At 44.8% G+C, this 18186-nt stretch overlaps 1 protein-coding gene across 4 annotated transcripts; it reads right to left on the bottom strand.

Moving 5' to 3' along the window:
* Positions 1-1450: 1450 nt before the first annotated feature.
* Positions 1451-16130, bottom strand: mat2b (methionine adenosyltransferase 2 non-catalytic beta subunit methionine). 4 transcript variants are annotated; one of them, XM_078245315.1, is made up of 8 exons: positions 15979-16130; positions 14939-15009; positions 9648-9845; positions 9150-9264; positions 8792-8944; positions 7384-7574; positions 2150-2263; positions 1451-1942 (listed from the first exon to the last, which is right to left on the bottom strand). In XM_078245315.1, exons 2-8 carry the CDS (start codon positions 14999-15001, stop codon positions 1769-1771), a joined length of 1008 nt encoding a protein of 335 aa, XP_078101441.1. In that variant the 5' UTR covers positions 15002-15009; positions 15979-16130; the 3' UTR covers positions 1451-1768. The 4 variants fall into 4 exon arrangements, with proteins under 4 accessions (XP_078101441.1, XP_078101442.1, XP_078101443.1 ...); XM_078245316.1 differs by lacking the exon at positions 14939-15009; XM_078245317.1 differs by lacking the exons at positions 14939-15009; positions 15979-16130 and adding an exon at positions 15402-15535.
* Positions 16131-18186: the final 2056 nt, after the last annotated feature.

Raw genomic sequence — 18186 nt, 5'->3', positions numbered from 1 at the left:
GGGAGAGACGGCATTCATCCCATTTTGGATGGAGCCGCTCTCATATCAAAAAATCTGACCGTCTATTATCGGTCATAAACTATGACAACCCAAGTTTGATATCAGTATTCAGGATACAGTGCAGAGTATTTACTGCAGTATTCAGGGTACAGTGCCGAGTATTTACGGCAGTATTCAGGGTACAGGGCAGAGTATTTACTGCAGTATTCAGGGTACAGGGCTGAATATTTACTGCAGATGTAATATCAGATGAGACCACAAGATGGCAGTATAACTTTAAATTTAAGATTTAAACTTTAAAATCACATCAGCATTCACCTCAAGTTACATTCTGTACATCACTTCTACATGCACTGTATTCAACACGTTGATTTGTGTTCTCCTATTTAGTCGTGTGGAAGAATCAGCCAGAAACCATCTGATAAACTCTCAGTAGAGACAAAGATACAGAAACCGGATCAGCCATGACTCAGCAAAAAGGATTATTAGTCAGATTGTGCTCACTGTTACAGATCAGCCATGACTCAGCAAAAAGGATTATTAGTTAGGGTGTTCTAACAATTTTAAGGATCATGTGAGAGCGGAGGAGCTTCACCTTTAGTATCTTCAGGGTTGTAGTTCTGCCGGACCTCGTAATGCTCCTCCACGTCTTGTCCAAGTTAAGAAACAGAATATTCTCAGTTTATATAATCCGGTTGTAATTCAGATTTTTTTAAGCGCTTGAAGATCCAATTTGTCACGACTTTGGATTTCAGGCTGGGACCCAAAGTACTCTGCTTCTGACTGGCTAGTAGTCCTTACCTAGGTAATGTCAGGGCACGCCCTCATACTCTGCTTCTGACTGGCTAGTAGTCCTTACCTAGGTACTGTCAGGGCCCTCATACTCTGCTTCTGACTGGCTAGTAGTCCTTACCTAGATACTGTCAGGACACGCCCTCATACTCTGCTTCTGACTGGCTAGTAGTCCTTACCTAGGTACTGTCAGGGCCCTTATACTCTGCTTCTGACTGGTTAGTAGTCCTTACCTAGGTACTGTCAGGGCCCTTATACTCTGCTTCTGACTGGTTAGTAGTCCTTACCTAGGTACTGTCAGGGCACGCCCTCATACTCTGCTTCTGACTGGCTAGTAGTCCTTACCTAGGTACTGTCAGGGCACGCCCTCATACTCTGCTTCTGACTGGCTAGTAGTCCTTACCTAGGTAATGTCAGGGCACGCCCTCATACTCTGCTTCTGACTGGCTAGTAGTCCTTACTGAGCATGTGCGACTCCCAACAAAGATGGTACAGAAGTGAAATGTCTCACTCTGTAGCTAAAATAGAGAGCTCAACACACAGGGTGAAAAGAGGAGCTGCAGCATGTGTGTGTGTGTGTGTGTGTGTGTGTGTGTGTGTTACCCACTGACTTTTTACCTCTTCACCCAGAACCCTAAACAAAGACTCGGAGCTCAGATTCAGAACTTGAGATGTTTATTGTGAAGTGTTGACATTTACTTTACATGAGCTACAGTAGAATCACGTGGGGGGGGGGGGGTTAGGTTACACTAAATATACACCGTACATATTTATTCCCTCAGTCACAATTAATAAATATCTTCTCTAATGACAGACTTTTATTCTGAAAAATAAATCAGTAGTTTTTAAGTAAAATTACCTTATTGATACCTAAACAGAATATATGTCTGTCCGTCTGTCTGCCTGTAGTCACTGGAATGTCTGTCTGTCTGTCTGTCTGCCTGCCTGCCTGTCTCTCTCTCTCTTTCTCTCCATGTCAGTGGAAGACGGTCTGTCTCCAGCGTTTGTCCGGGGTAAAGGGCCACAGACAGTCTGTGATAGCGGAGGTGAAAGCTCGCGGCTCCACGCTCAGGTTCAGCTGCTCCAGACGACAACAGTTCAACTGGCTGTTGATTGGTCGAGGAGTCGCCGCCGCCAGCTGCTCCGTCAGCTGCAGACAAACAGGTAGACAGACAGGCAGACAGGTTAGAGAGACAGGCAGGCAGAGAGACAGACAGACAGGTATATTAATAACACAAATGCTGCTCATGAGAACTGTATGTATCTGAATGTAACATTGTGATCAAATATATGAATGAAAACATAATATTTACATCTTGTATTTACAGGTATATTAGTAAAATATGAATGTATTTACAGGAATGAGGTGGTTGGATGGCAGGTTGAAGGCTGTTGCCATGGCGACGGCCATCTCGTATTTGGTCATCTGCTCTTTAGCCGAAAAATGAAAGATTCCTCTGATGGACGGGTCCTGGAGAGATAGACAGGTGGGGAGAGAGACAGAAAGACAGAGAGGTGGGGAGACAGAGAGGTGGGGAGACAGAGAGGTGGAGAGACAGAGAGGTGGAGAGACAGACAGAGAGACAGAGAGGTGGAGAGACAGACAGAGAGACAGAGAGACAGACAGGCAGGCAGAGAGACAAAGAGGTGGGAAGACAGACAGGCAGGTGGAGAGACAGGAAGGCAGGCAGAGAGACAGGCAGGTTGAGAGACAGAGCAATAGAGCGACAGGTAATTGACATTTATACATTCCTATCTTGCGCCACATCATTAATAAACACAGAAACAGTTGTTCATCCGGGACAACTACTCAGAGCTTCCTGAAGGATAGCTGTCAATCAATGTAAACTAAGAGGTCTGTGTGGGCGGGATCACCTTGAAAGTGACCAATCATAGGAGGGCCAGTGCCTTCTTGGTGTCCGAGTGTCAAAGTGTCATAAGTTTCATTCATGGTACCCGTACCTCATTCACCAGTGAAGAGCTCGTGAACTTCAGGACTTATTTCCCACTTTTCTTCTCCCTTCACTGGAAATTTTGGACATTCTGGTCAAAGGTGGGCTCACCTTTGCTCACGCAGCGAGGCACAGGAGGAGAGGGAAACGGGCTGGTGCGCTTGTGCGTCTCCGCCAGCGAGGATTACGCACACCGTTCCCAGGAATATTCCTCTCTAACGTGCGCTCACTGCCCAACAAACTGGAGGAATTACAACTGCTGTTGGTGAGAAACCGGGACTTTTCTTCATCTGCTGTTTTGTGCTTCACGGAGACGTGGCTCTGTGGGTTAATACCGGACTCTGTGCTGCAGCTGGCAGGCTTCCAGCTTTTCAGAGCGGACAGAGACACGGACCTCTCCGGCAAAACTAAAGGTGGAGGAATCTGTTTCTACATCAACAGCGGCTGGTGCAACGACGTGACAGTGATCCAGCAGCATTGTTCTCCTGACGTGGAATATTTCATCATAAACTGTAAGCCTTTTTATTCACCCCGTGAGTTCCACTCATTCATTCTGGTCGGTGTTTACATCCCGCCACAGGCCAACGTGCAGGACGCACAGCGCATGGTCGCCGACCAGATACTGTGTGTGGAGTGGACCAACCCGGACTCCCTAGTTATTGTTCTTGGAGACTTTAGTAAAGGGAACCTCACTCATGAACTCCCTAAATATAGACAGCATATTAAATGCCCGACCAGAGAGGAGAACATTCTGGATCACTGTTACACCACAGTCAAGGATGCTTATCACGCAGTCCCCCGTGCTGTACAGGCAGAAATTAAAGCTCTGCAAACCTGTAGTGAGGACATCAAGGAAGTAGACCAGTGAGGCTGTGGAGGATCTCCAGTCGTGTTTGGATTCTACTAACTGGGATGTGTTCAGGACTGCTACCAACAGTCTGGATGAGTACACAGAGGCTGTGACGTCATACATCAGCTTCTGTGAGGACTGCTGTGTTCCATCAAGAACCAGAGTGAGTTTCCACAACGACAAACCCTGGTTCACAGCCAAACTCAGAAGGTTAAGGCTGACTAAGGAAGAGGCCTTCAGGAGTGGGGACAAAGACAGATTTAAAAGAGTCGAAGTACAAGTTTAGCAAGGCAGTGAAGGAGGCTAAACGACGGTACTCTGAGAAGCTCCAACGCCAGTTTTCAGCGAACGACTCTGCGACTGTCTGGAAAGGACTTAGGCAGATCACCACCTATAAGCCTAAAACCCCCACTCCTTCAATGACCGACACCTAGCCAACGACCTGAACGAGTTCTACTGTTAATTTGAAAGACAAAAGGACAGTCCTGACACCATCCCCCACGACACCTCCCTACAGCTACAGCCACTGTGCTTCACCTCCACCTCCCACACCTCAGCAGGGTCCTGGGCCTCCCCACCAATGCCCTCCATAAAGGTCCCCCCCTCCACCCCCCCACCCACCTCAGTGACGACTCTCTCCATCCATGAGAGGGACGTCAACAGACTCTTTAGGAGACAGAACCCCAGGAAAGCTGCTGGACCGGATGCTGTCTCCCCATCAAGCTTGAAGCACTGTGCTGATCAGCTGTCTCCAGTGTTCACAGACATTTTTAACACCTCACTGGAGACATGCCACGTGCCAGCCTGTTTCAAGACCTCAACCATAATCCCTGTCCCCAAGAAGCCAAGGACCACAGGACTTAATGACTTCAGACCCGTCGCCCTGACCTCTGTGGTTATGAAGTCCTTTGAGCGCCTTGTGCTTTCACACCTCAAAGACATCACCGACCCCCCTCCTGGACCCCCCTGCAGTTTGCCTACAGAGCCAATAGGTCTGTAGACGATGCAGTCAACCTGGCCCTCCACTACATCCTCCGGCACCTGGACTCTGCAGGAACCTACGCCAGGATCCTGTTTGTGGACTTCAACTCTGCCTTTAACACCATCATCCCAGCTCTGCTCCAGGAGAAACTCTCCCAGCTAGGCATGCCCGACTCCACCTGCAGGTGGATCACTGACTTCCTGTCTGACAGGAAGCAGCATGTGAAGCTGGGGAAACACGTCGCCGACTCACAGACCATCAGCACCGGATCCCCTCAGGGCTGCATTCTTTCCCCCTGCTCTTCTCCCTGTACACCAACCGCTGCACCTCCAGTCACCAGTCTGTCAAGCTTCTGAAGTTTGCGGACGACACCTCCCTCATCGGACTCATCTCTGATGGTGACGAGTCCGCCTACAGGTTGGAGGCTGACGACCTGGTGCAAACAAAACAATCTAGAGCTCAACGCTCTAAAGACAGTGGAGATGGTTGTGGACTTCAGGAAGAACCCAGCCCCACCTGCCCCCATCACCCTTTGTGGCTCCACAATTGACACTGTGGAGTCTTTCCGCTTCCTAGGAACTATCATCTCCCAGGACCTCAAGTGGGAGCTGAACATCAGCTCCCTCGTCAAGAAAGCACAACAGAGGATGTTCTTCCTGCGGCAGCTGAAGAAATTCAACCTGCCAAAGACAATGATGGTGCACTTCTACACAGCCATCATTGAGTCCATCCTCACATCCTCCATCACCATCTGGTACGCTGCTGCCACTGCCAAGGACAAGGGCAGACTGCAGCGTGTCATTCGGTCAGCAGAGAAGGTGATTGGCTGCAATCTGCCGCCACTCCAGGACCTATACGCCACCAGGACTCTGAAGCGTGCTGGAAAGATTGTGGCCGACCCCTCCCACCCCAGACACAAACTCTTTGAGACACTCCCCTCTGGCAGGAGGCTGAGGTCCATCAGGACCAAAACCTCACGTCACATGAACAGCTTTTTCCCCTCCGCCACTAGCCTTATTAACAAGGCCCCGAAACCACCCTGACTCTCCACCTTCATGCCACTGTTCTCTCTCTGCTGTAATGCTCTTTGCTCTTTATTCTTTATTTATAGCTTTATTTATTCTTTATTTTTAACTTAACACATACTGTGTAAATATACTTATATTGTTTAATATTCAATCTAAAGAATGTGTGACGTGCACCAACAACACCAAAACAAATTCCTTGTATGTGTTAAGAAACGTACTTGGCAATAAAACCCTTTCTGATTCTGATTTGGGCGAGCAGAAATCAACTTGGAGAGCGAGTATGACCTCCAGCGCTCGCACAGCAGACACTGTGGCGTGTACACGTTTTATACACGCACCGGCCATTATTATTAGGGTTATTAATATATGCTTAGTTATATACGGCAGCTGCCAATCTTTCCCTCTCCCTGTGTTCTGTTTCACGCTCACAGCTACCCATTTAAGTCCCTGTTGTTGAATAGGTGAGTGGAGAGTAATAACTGTGTGTGTGAAATATATATATATATATATATATATATATATATATATATATATATATATTTATTTTAGGGCTGTCAAACGATTAATTTTTTTAATCGCGATTAATCGCATGTTTTATCACATGATTAAAATTCTATTATCTTGCATTTCAGAACAGTGTTTTAAGTCCATATTAACAATGAAAGCCGTTCTTACCAGAGGATCTTAACTGGGAATCAAATGAATGCAAAGAAAGTTACTTTATGAAGTTGATTTTAAGATTTGTAATTATTTATTTACTGTAAACAAAAGTAAATGTGTGAATCTGTCATTATTGCACAATTCCTACAAGTACCTAACTAAAAACCTAAAAATCCCTGTCCTTACCAGAGTCCATCTAGTGTTTAGTAACTCCTAAATAATGTAGATTCCTCACTGACGTCCAGTGATCAGCGGTTAATGAGACAGAGTTTGGACTCTGCAGCAGTTCCAGTGTGGCTGCTTTCTCCGTGTCCTACAGGCTGTGTGGGGCTGCTGTCCCCCTCGGGACGGGTCAGAACATGTCAACCGTAGTAAATCTTTAAGACCCGAGTCCTCTACGATGCTGACAGGTCTGCAGTTAGTTGCCACCCATTTTGCAAGAGCTGTAGTCATTTCTTTGGATTTCGTCTCATCAACAGGTCGGCAAGTAGCACTCTCCTGAGTCCCGTTAACTGAACTACATGCTTAGCTCCGTAGCTGGTAGCTCCAGCTGGATGTGCTTCGGTGATATTTTAATTCAGCTTTACACATTAATGTGCATATGGTTTAGACTCGTCTACGAGCCGTCTGGGAGTTTTGTAAAATAAAAAGCTCCATTCAGAGTTATTGCTGCTGTGTTTCTCCATCATGCTGCAGCCTGCAGCAGCAGGATGTGTTAGGAGGAAGTGGCAGCTTGATGAGAATCGTGCTTGGGAGATATGACATAAACCTGTCTCTCTCTCATTCAGACAGACAGACAGCCCCTATGTGTCTCTCTCTCAGTCAGACAGACAGACCCTACCTGTCTCTGTCTCTCAGACAGACAGACCCTACCTGTCTGTCTCTCATTCAGACAGAGAGACAGCCCCTATGTGTCTCTCTCTCTCAGTCAGACAGACAGCCCCTACCTGTCTCTGTCTCAGACAGACAGCCCCTACCTGTCTCCGTCTCTCAGTCAGACAGACAGCCCCTATGTGTCTCTCTCTCTCAGTCAGACAGACAGTCCCTACCTGTCTCTCTCTCAGTCAGACAGACAGTCCCTACGTGTCTCTCTCTCTCAGTCAGACAGACAGTCCCTACCTGTCTCCGTCTCTGGGCCAGCTTCCTGCAGACCACGGCGACGTCTCTGGTGTCTGTGGGGAACCTCTGCAGGCAGTGATCCAGAGAGACCTCAGAGACGTTCTGGACGTCCAGCCACAGAGACGTCACCGCACTCTCCGTCACAGACTCCACCTCCCCGAACAGAACGGGCACTCGCAGCACCGCAGCACCTGAGAGAGAGACAGGCAGGCAGGGAGAGAGACCGGTAGGCAGGGAGAGAGAGACAGGCAGGCAGGGAGAGACCGGTAGGCAGGGAGAGGGAGAGAGGCAGGCAGGCAGCTCATATGATGCTCATTTCAGGTTCATAATTGTATTTTGAGGTTTTACCAGAATAGGTTTACATGGTTTAATTTTCAAAACACACCATATTTTAGTTGTACTGTTCATTGCTGCAGCTCCTCTTTTCACCCTGTGTTCAGGTCTCTGTTTTTGCTACAGAGTGAGACCTCTCACTGCTGGAACATCTTTGTTGGCAGTCGCACATGCTCAGTAGCTAGGTAAGGACTACATGCTCAGTAGCTAGGTAAGGACTACATGAGCTAGCTAGGTAAGGACTACATGCTCAGTAGCTAGGTAAGGACTACATGCTCAGTAGCTAGGTGAGGACTACATGAGCTAGCTAGGTAAGGACTACATGCTCAGTAGCTATGTAAGGACTACATGCTCAGTAGCTAGGTAAGGACTACATGAGCTAGCTAGCTGTTTCTCCAACTTCAGTAGTACAAGGCAGGATTAGCTGGGAGACTTCTTCTAAACGAGGGAACACTTCCACCTTTGTGTGGAATATCAGCAGAACAGGGACATGGAACTAGTTCTTTTGGAGATTATGGTGATAGTGTGTGTTGTAGTAGTGTTTTGCCATTGAGAACAAGCTAACCACTAGCATGCTACCATGCCAGCGACTAGCCCCCTCGTTTCATCCAATGACGTAGACGGCCCTGCCGATTTTGACCAGCTCACCCAGAGACTGAAGGCAGGACACATTCAGAAACCGTATCTCACTGAAACCAGCATGGATGACACAAAATAACTCCCCAAATCCCAGAAAAGGTGATTTTTTTTCATAATATGGGCACTTTAAATGAGCTGTTACATGGTTAAACCTCATTGACACACCAGTGCATCTCTGTGTGTACTTTGTCCACAGAAATCCCACCAATCAGTCCCAAAACCTCCCAGTTAGAGAGGAAATGATCTGACATAATCTTTATAAATCTTTACAATAATTCTCTGAAAGAACCAGCAGGTCTGACTTGTTGCTCCGTCCACATATTCTTCAGAAATTGACATTTTCAGCGTGTATCTCTCTAGTTCGAAGGTTTTTGTTGTTTCATGAAGAGAACAGAGTTTAGAAGGGACACACACAGAGAGGAAGACAGACAAGTACCTGGACAGTGTCTAAGTGTCTCTCTCTCTCCCTCCACTTTGCTGCGTCCGTAAACATTGAGAGGGCTGGGACTGTCGTCTTCTCCGTACGGAGGGTTCCTCCCGTCAAACACGTAGTCCGTGCTGATGTAGAGCAGGAAGGCTCCGCACACAGCTGCAAATACATAACCATCTTCATCTCTGATATATAAAGGCCGTGCTGATGTAGAGGAGTATTGCTCTGCACACAGCTGCAGTAACACAGTTGATAAAGTGAAACAAAGTGAATATGATCTCAAAGTGTGAGTCAGTGCTCGGACAGTTTCTAATGCAGCACAACATCAGACTCACAGACAAGATGACATCATGACATCACCTACCGGCCTCCTTGGCGAGCGTGCTTGTGGCGTGCACGTTGAGATTGACAGCGGCTTCAGTGTGTCTCTCCATAACGTCTGGACGTCTCTCTGCTGCACAGTGGACCACCACGTCAGGCTGAAACACATTTCAATATTTAGTTATTGGAGAGAGAGATATATATATATATATATATATATATATATGTAGTATGTATATAGTGTATAGTATGTATATATATATGTGTAGTAGTGTGTAGTAAAGGGTAGCAGTGTATAGCAGTGTGTAGTAGTGTGTAAAAGTGTGTAGTAGTGTGTAGTAGTGTGTAGCATTGTGTAGCAGTGTGTAGTAAAGGGTAGCAGTGTATAGCAGTGTGTAGCATTGTGTAGTAGTGTGTAGTAAAGGGTAGCAGTGTATAGCAGTGTGTAGTAGTGTGTAACAGTGTGTAGTAGTGTGTAACAGTGTGTAACAGTGTGTAGTAGTGTGTAGCAGTGTGTAACAGTGTGTAACAGTGTGTGTACCTTGAGCTGCTGCATCAGCGCCCTGACGGCGTCCTCGTCTGTGAGGTCACAGCGGAGGAGGTGGGGCCTGGCCCTCCGGTATCCTGTCCCGCTGACCAACCAGCCGCTGCTCTGGAACTCTTTGAGCACGGCCCGACCCAGCAGACCCGTCGCCCCAGTAACAAGGACGCTTGGAGCCCCCGGGACCATCGCCTCCTCCTGAAACACAGAGAACTACAGTCAGAACTACAGAACTACAGTCAGCACTACAGTCAGAACTACAGTCAGAACTACAGTCAGAACTACAGTCAGAACTACAGTCAGAACTACAAAATTACAGTCAGAACTACAAAACTACAGTCAGAACTACAGCCAGAACTACAGCCAGAACTACAGCCAGAACTACAAAACTACAGTCAGAACTACAGTCAGAACTACAGTCAGAACTACAGAAAGAACTACAGAAAGAACTACAGAAAGAACTACAGAATTACAGTCAGAACTACAGAACTGCAGTCAGAACTAGAGATGCACCGATTACAACTTTCTAGGCCGATTCCGATTTCTGATTTTCTTTGCGTCTGACCAGCCGATTCCGATTTCATTTTTTCTAACCACTTTACAGCACACACAAATATTTATTTTCTATCTCTTCTTTAATAGAACATTTGTTGAACAGATGATGGATCACTATAAAACAGAACTATATCAATGACTCCTGGTGGGACATTAACACACATCTAAAGAGCAACGTTAGAACCATTTCCTTCTTTTCACATCAGATATCAACTAAAGAAATGTGATTCTGGTTTTTGGTGTCGTTCCTCCACGTCCTACTTCCTCCGTGCAGGTGTTGCATATTGCAAACGTGTTATCTTCTTCACACACGCTGAAGAATCTCCAAACAGCTGACACGTTGCAGGTTAATGCACGAGGTTCCTACATGTGGGAGAATAGCGCGACACACGGCGGAGACGTTGAGAGAAACGAAGAAGAGAGCGTGCTGTCGCGTCCGTGTGTGCGTGCGTCCTTGAGAACTGTAACACGTATATAACTTATGTTGTCCGTTAATTGTAGCATTGACCGGCATGAAATCAGCATATGTCAGACTGACCTGCCGGTCATGGCCGAGCACGTGAAAACCGGCCAATTCCGGTCACCGACCGGTCTATCGGTGCATCTCTAGTCAGAACTGCAGTCAGAACTACAGTCAGAACTACAATAACTGAGATAAAATCTCTCTTCATTTTCGTCTACAATGGTCTCTACTTTTTCATCATGAGATAAAATACGGCACCGGTGCCTTAACGACCGTCATTTTTCCGGACCGAATAGCAACGCGGATTTCGGTGCCACTTCAATGCCTGCACTTCTCTCTGATGCTCCTAAACGTACGTTGCATGTCACGCTAGTTAACACTATACTTGGCAGCAAGTAACGTTAGCCTACCGTTAACTAGCAGCTGGAGTAAACATGGTTAAAATGCTGACAGCTAAACGGTGTAGAAGTCACTTGAAATACGCCTCCCCAGCATCATGCTGCATTCAAAGTTATTGTAAAATACCCTTTTCCCATCCAGTGGTTGTTTTTGTCGTTTAACAGGAATTTACTGGTGAAATAAGGAAGAGGCTCGATATTTGGTCGCATTTTACGTAGAATGATATTGACAAAAAATCTGAATGTGTCATATATAACTATTTGACTGAAATGGTTATCAGAAATAATCTCAGAAATAATTTATTTAAAAAAAAATATATATATGACAAGACTTTTAGTCGACTAAAACTTGAAACAAAAAAAGATATGAAAATAACTAAATATGACAATATGATTTGGCACAAGACTAAGACTAAATTAAAAATAGGTGACAAAATTAGCACTACGGTGATCGGTGACCCGTCTCGGTTCCTTAGCGTGTCAGTCACTTGTCAGCTGCATGGTCTCTGTGTGGGGAGGCGGGACTCCTGGCGTACCGTATCTCAGAGTGCAGCAAAAGAGTCGCGTGAGGAGTATAGCCAGAGAAAACGCTAGTTGAGAGTTGGAGGAATAAAAAAAAAAAAAAGGGGAATGAATGTTCGCAATTAAGAGGCTGCTGCGGCATGCCGTACGGCTTGAGCAGAGGCTGCACAGTTTGACCAGCGGGAAGCAGCCGGGCAGCAGCAGCGGCCGCCAATCAGACCGGCCCTCGAAACACTACCGGCCCACCGGGAAAAGTCCCAACTCTCCCGATTGCCTCTCTCTCTCTCTCTCTCTCCACACCCTGATGTGGACATAATGTAAGACTGTAATTCACTTTTGTTTTACTTGAACAAAGCTTTAACTGGAGAAATTATTTTTAAAAATCTTTTTGCACATGGCCTGTTGAGGCATCTGCTTCATCTCTTTGTTTACAAAGGTCCTAACTGGCAGTGTTGTATCACGCTTCATGGCTCAGCCTAGTTCATATTTTGTTTACATCCATTTTATTTATTGTTTTTGGTTGTTTTGTTCATTTATTGTGGATATTTAAAATGTCTTCCAGTTCCAGTGTTAAATATTCTTTAGAAGCCATTATCATTATATTAGCTGAAAACGGTCTCACAACGACCACATTATCATTTATCGCAATAATTTCTGGGACAGTTAATCGTCCAGCAAAATGTGTTCTGGTGACAGGCCGATGACCGTGTCCAGTCTACAGTTCTTCTATATGTATGTATCTTTAGAGAGGAGTAGGGCTAGGGGGTTAGGGATTATGTATTTGTACAGTTCATTCATTCATTCATTTACAGCTCTTCTATACTGCCCTGCAAAGGCAAAAGACCTTAACTCACTAGAGTGTGAAACTGAGAAAAATGACTTTAAAGTTTCTGTTTTGTCCAGACAAAAGTATTATAGGTAGAACTCCCAAAATTTCACAACTAGTTGCTATAATCTGCAAAAAATCTTGAGCTCAAAATTGACCTTTGACCCTTGTTTGGCAGTTACTGTACTCTGCCTTTGTATCATGGGCCAAAAATAAGGAGTCGTGCAAAGGCAAAAGGCAGTAACTGACATATAATCAATGTTTGCTTGCTGTTCACCATACTTACATCCATTATTAGAACACCTAACCAAGGTCTAGTCATCATGGTATTTGTTTTAAATGATATAGAAGACCTTTGGTTGTTCCTATTTAGTGCTATAACGATCAGGATAGTGTAGCAACACTACCACAGTTAAACAGTATGACAGATACGTTACTTTGCAGTACAGTATGTACAATATGAATAAATACAAGAAATATTTTCTCAATAAAGATAATTTAATTATAATTGAATACAAAAGGTATATTTATTGTTTAACAATAAATATATTATGTTTAACACTTTTGCAAGGCACTGTATCTGTGTCATATTCTCATTAGGGGCTGAGCCCCCTAAAGGTCTGGTCCTAGAATTGCCCCTGGTTAAGGGTTGAGGGCCATCAAACTGCTCAAGATGCACAGTCAACAAACCCGACTTGGATTACTATTTTTAATTCTGAGATAACATTAACGTTAGCCTACTTTGTACGGATGTTAGCGGTAACTAGCTTAGTGTTATTATGGATTTGTGTAAGATTTGACATGAACACCTGCAAGAAGGAAATATGGCTCAAACACGTATGGATTGTTGTGGATACAGCAGATGACGTGCATTGCTATGGATTATATCTTCCATGGATTATATCGGATTGCATGGAAAGGTAGGATGCCTGTGTATTTGATAATTGGTTTTCGGCATCTGATGTGAGGCTCCGCCAAGTGAGGAGGTGTGTCAGCATCACCGTTAGCGCTACGTGACACAGATTAAATGGAGCTAGCTCCGGGCTGTCACTGACGTTGACAGGTCTGAACCATCGCCACTTTATTTCAAAGATGTCGTGTGTATGGTTTGGTGACAGTATGGCAAAGCCAGAGTACTTAACATCACGGCAGCACAGTAACATCTCTCTTGATGCCTGGCTAAACAAAGTCACAACACCTTAACTCAACTTCAGTGTGCCGGAACAAAGGCAAAGAACCTTAACAGCTGTTACGGCATTCAGCTGTTACGGCATTCAGCTGTTACGGCGTTCTGCTGTTACGGCATTCAGCTGTTACGGCATTCAGCTGTTACGGCATTCAGCTGTTACGGCGTTCTGCTGTGGTTTCTCGTACGGTTTTGGATGTTACGGTTGTCATAGCCCTTTATTTTCTCTTTAAAACAATCAAATTAACTCACGATTTTATTCACATGATAAAGGAGGTCTCAAAATGACATGAACTAATTTTTGCCCAAACATGATGTTACAGCGTTTTACCGTTACGGCGTTCTGCCTTTGTAGGGCAGTATATGCATGTATGTATGTATCTTTAGGCGTTCTGCCTTTGTAGGGCAGTGTATGTATGTATGTATGTATGTATCTTTAGGCGTTCTGCCTTTGTAGGGCAGTGTATGTATGTATGTATGTATGTATGTATCTTTAGGCGTTCTGCCTTTGTAGGGCAGTGTATGTATGTATGTATCTTTAGGCGTTCTGCCTTTGTAGGGTAGTGTATGCATGTATGTATGTATGTATGTATCTTTAGGCGTCTGCCTTTGTAGGGCAGTATATGTATGTATGTATGTATGTATGTATCTTTAGGCGTTCTGCCTTTGTAGGGCAGTGTATGTATGTATGTGTGTATCTTTAGGCGTCTGCCTTTGTAGGGCACTGTATGTATGTATGTATGTATGTATCTTTAGGCGTCTGCCTTTGTAGGGCAGTGTATGTATGTATGTGTGTATCTTTAGAGAAGGAAGGAAAGAGGGTCCCTGGAGCTCTTCCATCGTTTTAGGTTAAAGTACTGATCATAAACTGTTTATTATTATTATTATTTACTGACTAGAAGCTAAAAAACACTGGATGCTAATTTAATTTCTACTATAAATAATTCATAAAAATGAATGATTTTGCCACGACGATGAAGAGTTGTTATGAAAGTTTAACTTCTTCTTCCTGTTTTCTTATTGTCTAAAACTTTAAGTTCATGTTTTTATTTGTGAACATTTGGTTTTCTTCGAAACTGAACCGACAACTAACTTTAATATAATTCACTGGTGCATATTTTCAGAGTTCTGCTGCGTTTAAAAACATATTTATTTACTTTATTTAAAGTAAAGGTGTGTATCAGCAGGTGTTTAAATATTCATGCTGAGAAATCAACTCTTCATAAATATTATAAATTATACTAAAATATCAAAACATATCGATAGACCTGCAGCAGGTGTTCCTCCTCTGTTAGCCGTTAGCACAGTTAGCCTGTTAGTAGTGTCCAGGTGAATGTTTACCTGAACCAGCTGGACGCAGCCTGGGCTGAAGATGATTCTCAGTTCTGCGCCTGCGCAGCTCATCTCTGCTTCTGTCGGATCAATATGATTCTGATATTTGTTATTGATCGCTGTGCTTCTGATGACTTATGATGCGCAGTTTGTTTTCTCTCTTCCACTTCCGGTCTACGCAGATCAGCTGTTTATCAGCTGTTTGCCGTAAAGCAGCGGTCGCGGTGATGCTAGCGGGTTAGCATTCAGGCTAACTAAGCAGAAACACGGAGGGACGGAAAACAAATCCGTTTGTCTACAGAGACTCTGTGTCCTGGGTCAGACTCTGTAGTCCGGGTCAGAGTCTAACCCGGGTCAGACTCCACACATACACATTAACTCAGACACCAGAGGTTTAACTGTTAGCTGCTGGATGCTAGCTGCTAGCTGCTAGGGTTAACTGTTACTGGGACAGAACGGGACGTTACCATACCTGCCAACACTCCCGTTTTCCCGGGTTTCTCCCGTTTTTTAGCCCTATCTCCCGGATCCCTCCCGGTTTGTTATTTCTCCCGGGAAACTCCCGTAATTTGCAGCATGGTCCAAACTCCTTTATGAATAATCGGACCAATATATTTGTCTAATGTTGACCAGTTGCCAGATCTTGATGAAAACGCATCCTATTCACACAATCCACACACCATATACAATTTTTAACCTGTTTGTCACCTCAACCTGGCAACCTATAACCCAGCTGCTCAGTTGATCTCTGGGGAAAGTTCAGACCCGAAAGTGAGCCGATAAAAATGGCAGGTGAAGGCGGTGTTCCCGCAAAGAAATGGAAATATAGCTGTAAATTTCAACAGTGTTGGCCGCAACAATTTACATGCATCTTACCGAGTCATATCCACAACCTCCTCGCTTTTATGAAGGTGTGTCGCATTGATTTTAATGTAGCGCACGGCGGGGGAATTGACATTACCCAGCACATTAAAAACACAGCGGGTCTTACAGTACACTTAAGAGTACCCCCCCCCGTCACAAATCTCCCGGATTTTGAAAGACGTTACCTCCGAAACAGGGAACTCAAATCCAGGCATATAGGATCCTCTCAGACCACCACGGTCCAGAACAGACCAGCAGGGCCCGGTAGAAATCAGTAGAAAGTGTCCCGGAGCGACAGAGCAGTCAGACGGATGTTGACACTCTTATTCTTCTGGTGTGTAGCTAACTGTTGGTGCTCTAGGGTTACCAGGGTTACTAGCGATTAGCGCCCCCTGCTGCTCCGGAGTGTGGCTCAATAAGTGACAGGCAGCAGAGACACACACGGTCAACATGGTTACAGGGACAAACTTGGACAAACTTAAACACACACACACACACACACACACACACACACACAGATAAACAGAGAGAGAGCTGCAGCCTTGTCTGTCAATCACCTCCTAAAATAGAAACCTGCAGCTGATACCAACTCTCTCTCTCTCTGAAGTTGCGGTCTGTTACCAACACTTTCTCTCTCTCTCTCTCTCTCTCTCTCTCTCTCGGTCTCTCTCTCTCTCTCTCTCTCTCTCTCTCTCTCTCTCTCTCTCTCTCTCTCTCTCTCTCTCTCTCTCTCTCTCTCTCTCGGTCTCTCTGTCTCTCTCTCTCTCTCTCTCTCTCTCTCTCTCTCTCTCTGTCTCTCTCTCTCTCTCTCTCTCTCCTGCAGGGCAGTCGGTGTTGATCGCCCCAACATCAAGCAAGACATCACAGCTCTGAAGCTGCAGTCTGTCACCAACACTTTCTTTCTCTCTCTCTCTCCTCCCTCCCTCTCTCTCTCTCTCTCTCTCTCTCTCTCTCTCTCTCTCTCTCTCTCTCTCTCTCTCTCTCTCTCTCTCTCTCTCTCTCTCTCTCTCTCTCTCTCTCTCTCTCTCTCTCTCTCTCTCCTGCAGGGCAGTCGGTGTTGATCGCCCCGACATTCTGAGCTTGAACTCAAACGGGATCAGACCGCTGAAGTTAGGGTTAGAGAATTCTGGGTAAACTTTACTGTCAACGGAAACTAACTGACCATCAACCACAGAGACTGAACCAGGACCAGAGACTGGACTCTGGAGGACGTTTAAAGAAGTCTGAACCTGAATCCTGTCGGACCAGATCCAAAAGACCCGGTTCGTGTCAGAAAATTATTGGTTCATATTTTATCTAGAATCTCAAAGTTTTTACGGTGAAAAGCAAGTTAAACGTTTCAGTTCAATGGAGGGAAGTGAGATTTGTGGCTGATCAGCTGTTTTATTCACGCTTCACCCTGATTGGTTCATTCACAGCTGTGTGATAATAACATCCAATCATATTAGGCCTAAATCATATTACAGGTTTTGGGATTTCTAACAACTGTTCAGACAGTCTACATTCCCAAACAGACTGAAGATCAAAGACATCAACATCTCTCACTCAAACACACGGAACAATACCAACAACACACACAGGAATGATTTTATCTTTCAAGTTCAAATGATTTTTCACATAATTCAGTATTTCATCATAAAATAAGAGCACCTTTCACTGAAGGCGCTACCTGTGCAAAATGAAACTGTAGTTAATAACGACTCCATTCAACAACACGTCCTTCTGTTCATAACAACATCTGAACACCGTGCTGCAGATATAACATGTGTTATAAACATGTTATATCTGCAGCACGGCATTCACATGTTATAAACATGTTATATCTGCAGCACAGTGTTCACATGTTATAAACATGTTATATCTGCAGCACGGCATTCACATGTTATAAACATGTTATATCTGCAGCACAGTGTTCACATGTTATAAACATGTTATATCTGCAGCACGGTGTTCACATGTTATAAACATGTTATATCTGCAGCACAGTGTTCACATGTTATAAACATGTTATATCTGCAGCACAGTGTTCACATGTTATAAACATGTTATATCTGCAGCACGGTGTTGCAATTCAAAATGGCACTTTTTAAATGCACTGAACACGGTTCTCTGCATAAGACACAAGAAAAAAAGTTTGCCATTTCAAAAAATTTAAAATGACACTACATGAGCTGATTGGCCAATATATGTGCCACCTGGCCAATCACCTCAATGGTTCATTGTTACCACTTCAATCAGGAAGTAAGCACTATGAAAAGACCACAAGTGAGCACCGTTTTTTTTAACAACAATGGAAGATGTTGCAGAAAGAGGAAGAGGAAGAGAGAGGGAGGGTGAGAATGAGAGGGGGAGGAAGAGTGAGAGGTAGAGCTGGTAGTCCAATGTAAATATAG

The sequence above is a fragment of the Sander vitreus genome, unplaced genomic scaffold (genome assembly GCF_031162955.1).
Source record: "Sander vitreus isolate 19-12246 unplaced genomic scaffold, sanVit1 ctg456_0, whole genome shotgun sequence".
Taxonomy (NCBI): Eukaryota; Metazoa; Chordata; class Actinopteri; order Perciformes; family Percidae; genus Sander; species Sander vitreus.
Note: the sequence above shows the minus strand (reverse complement) of the source record. Positions and strands in the feature narration are given on the sequence as shown.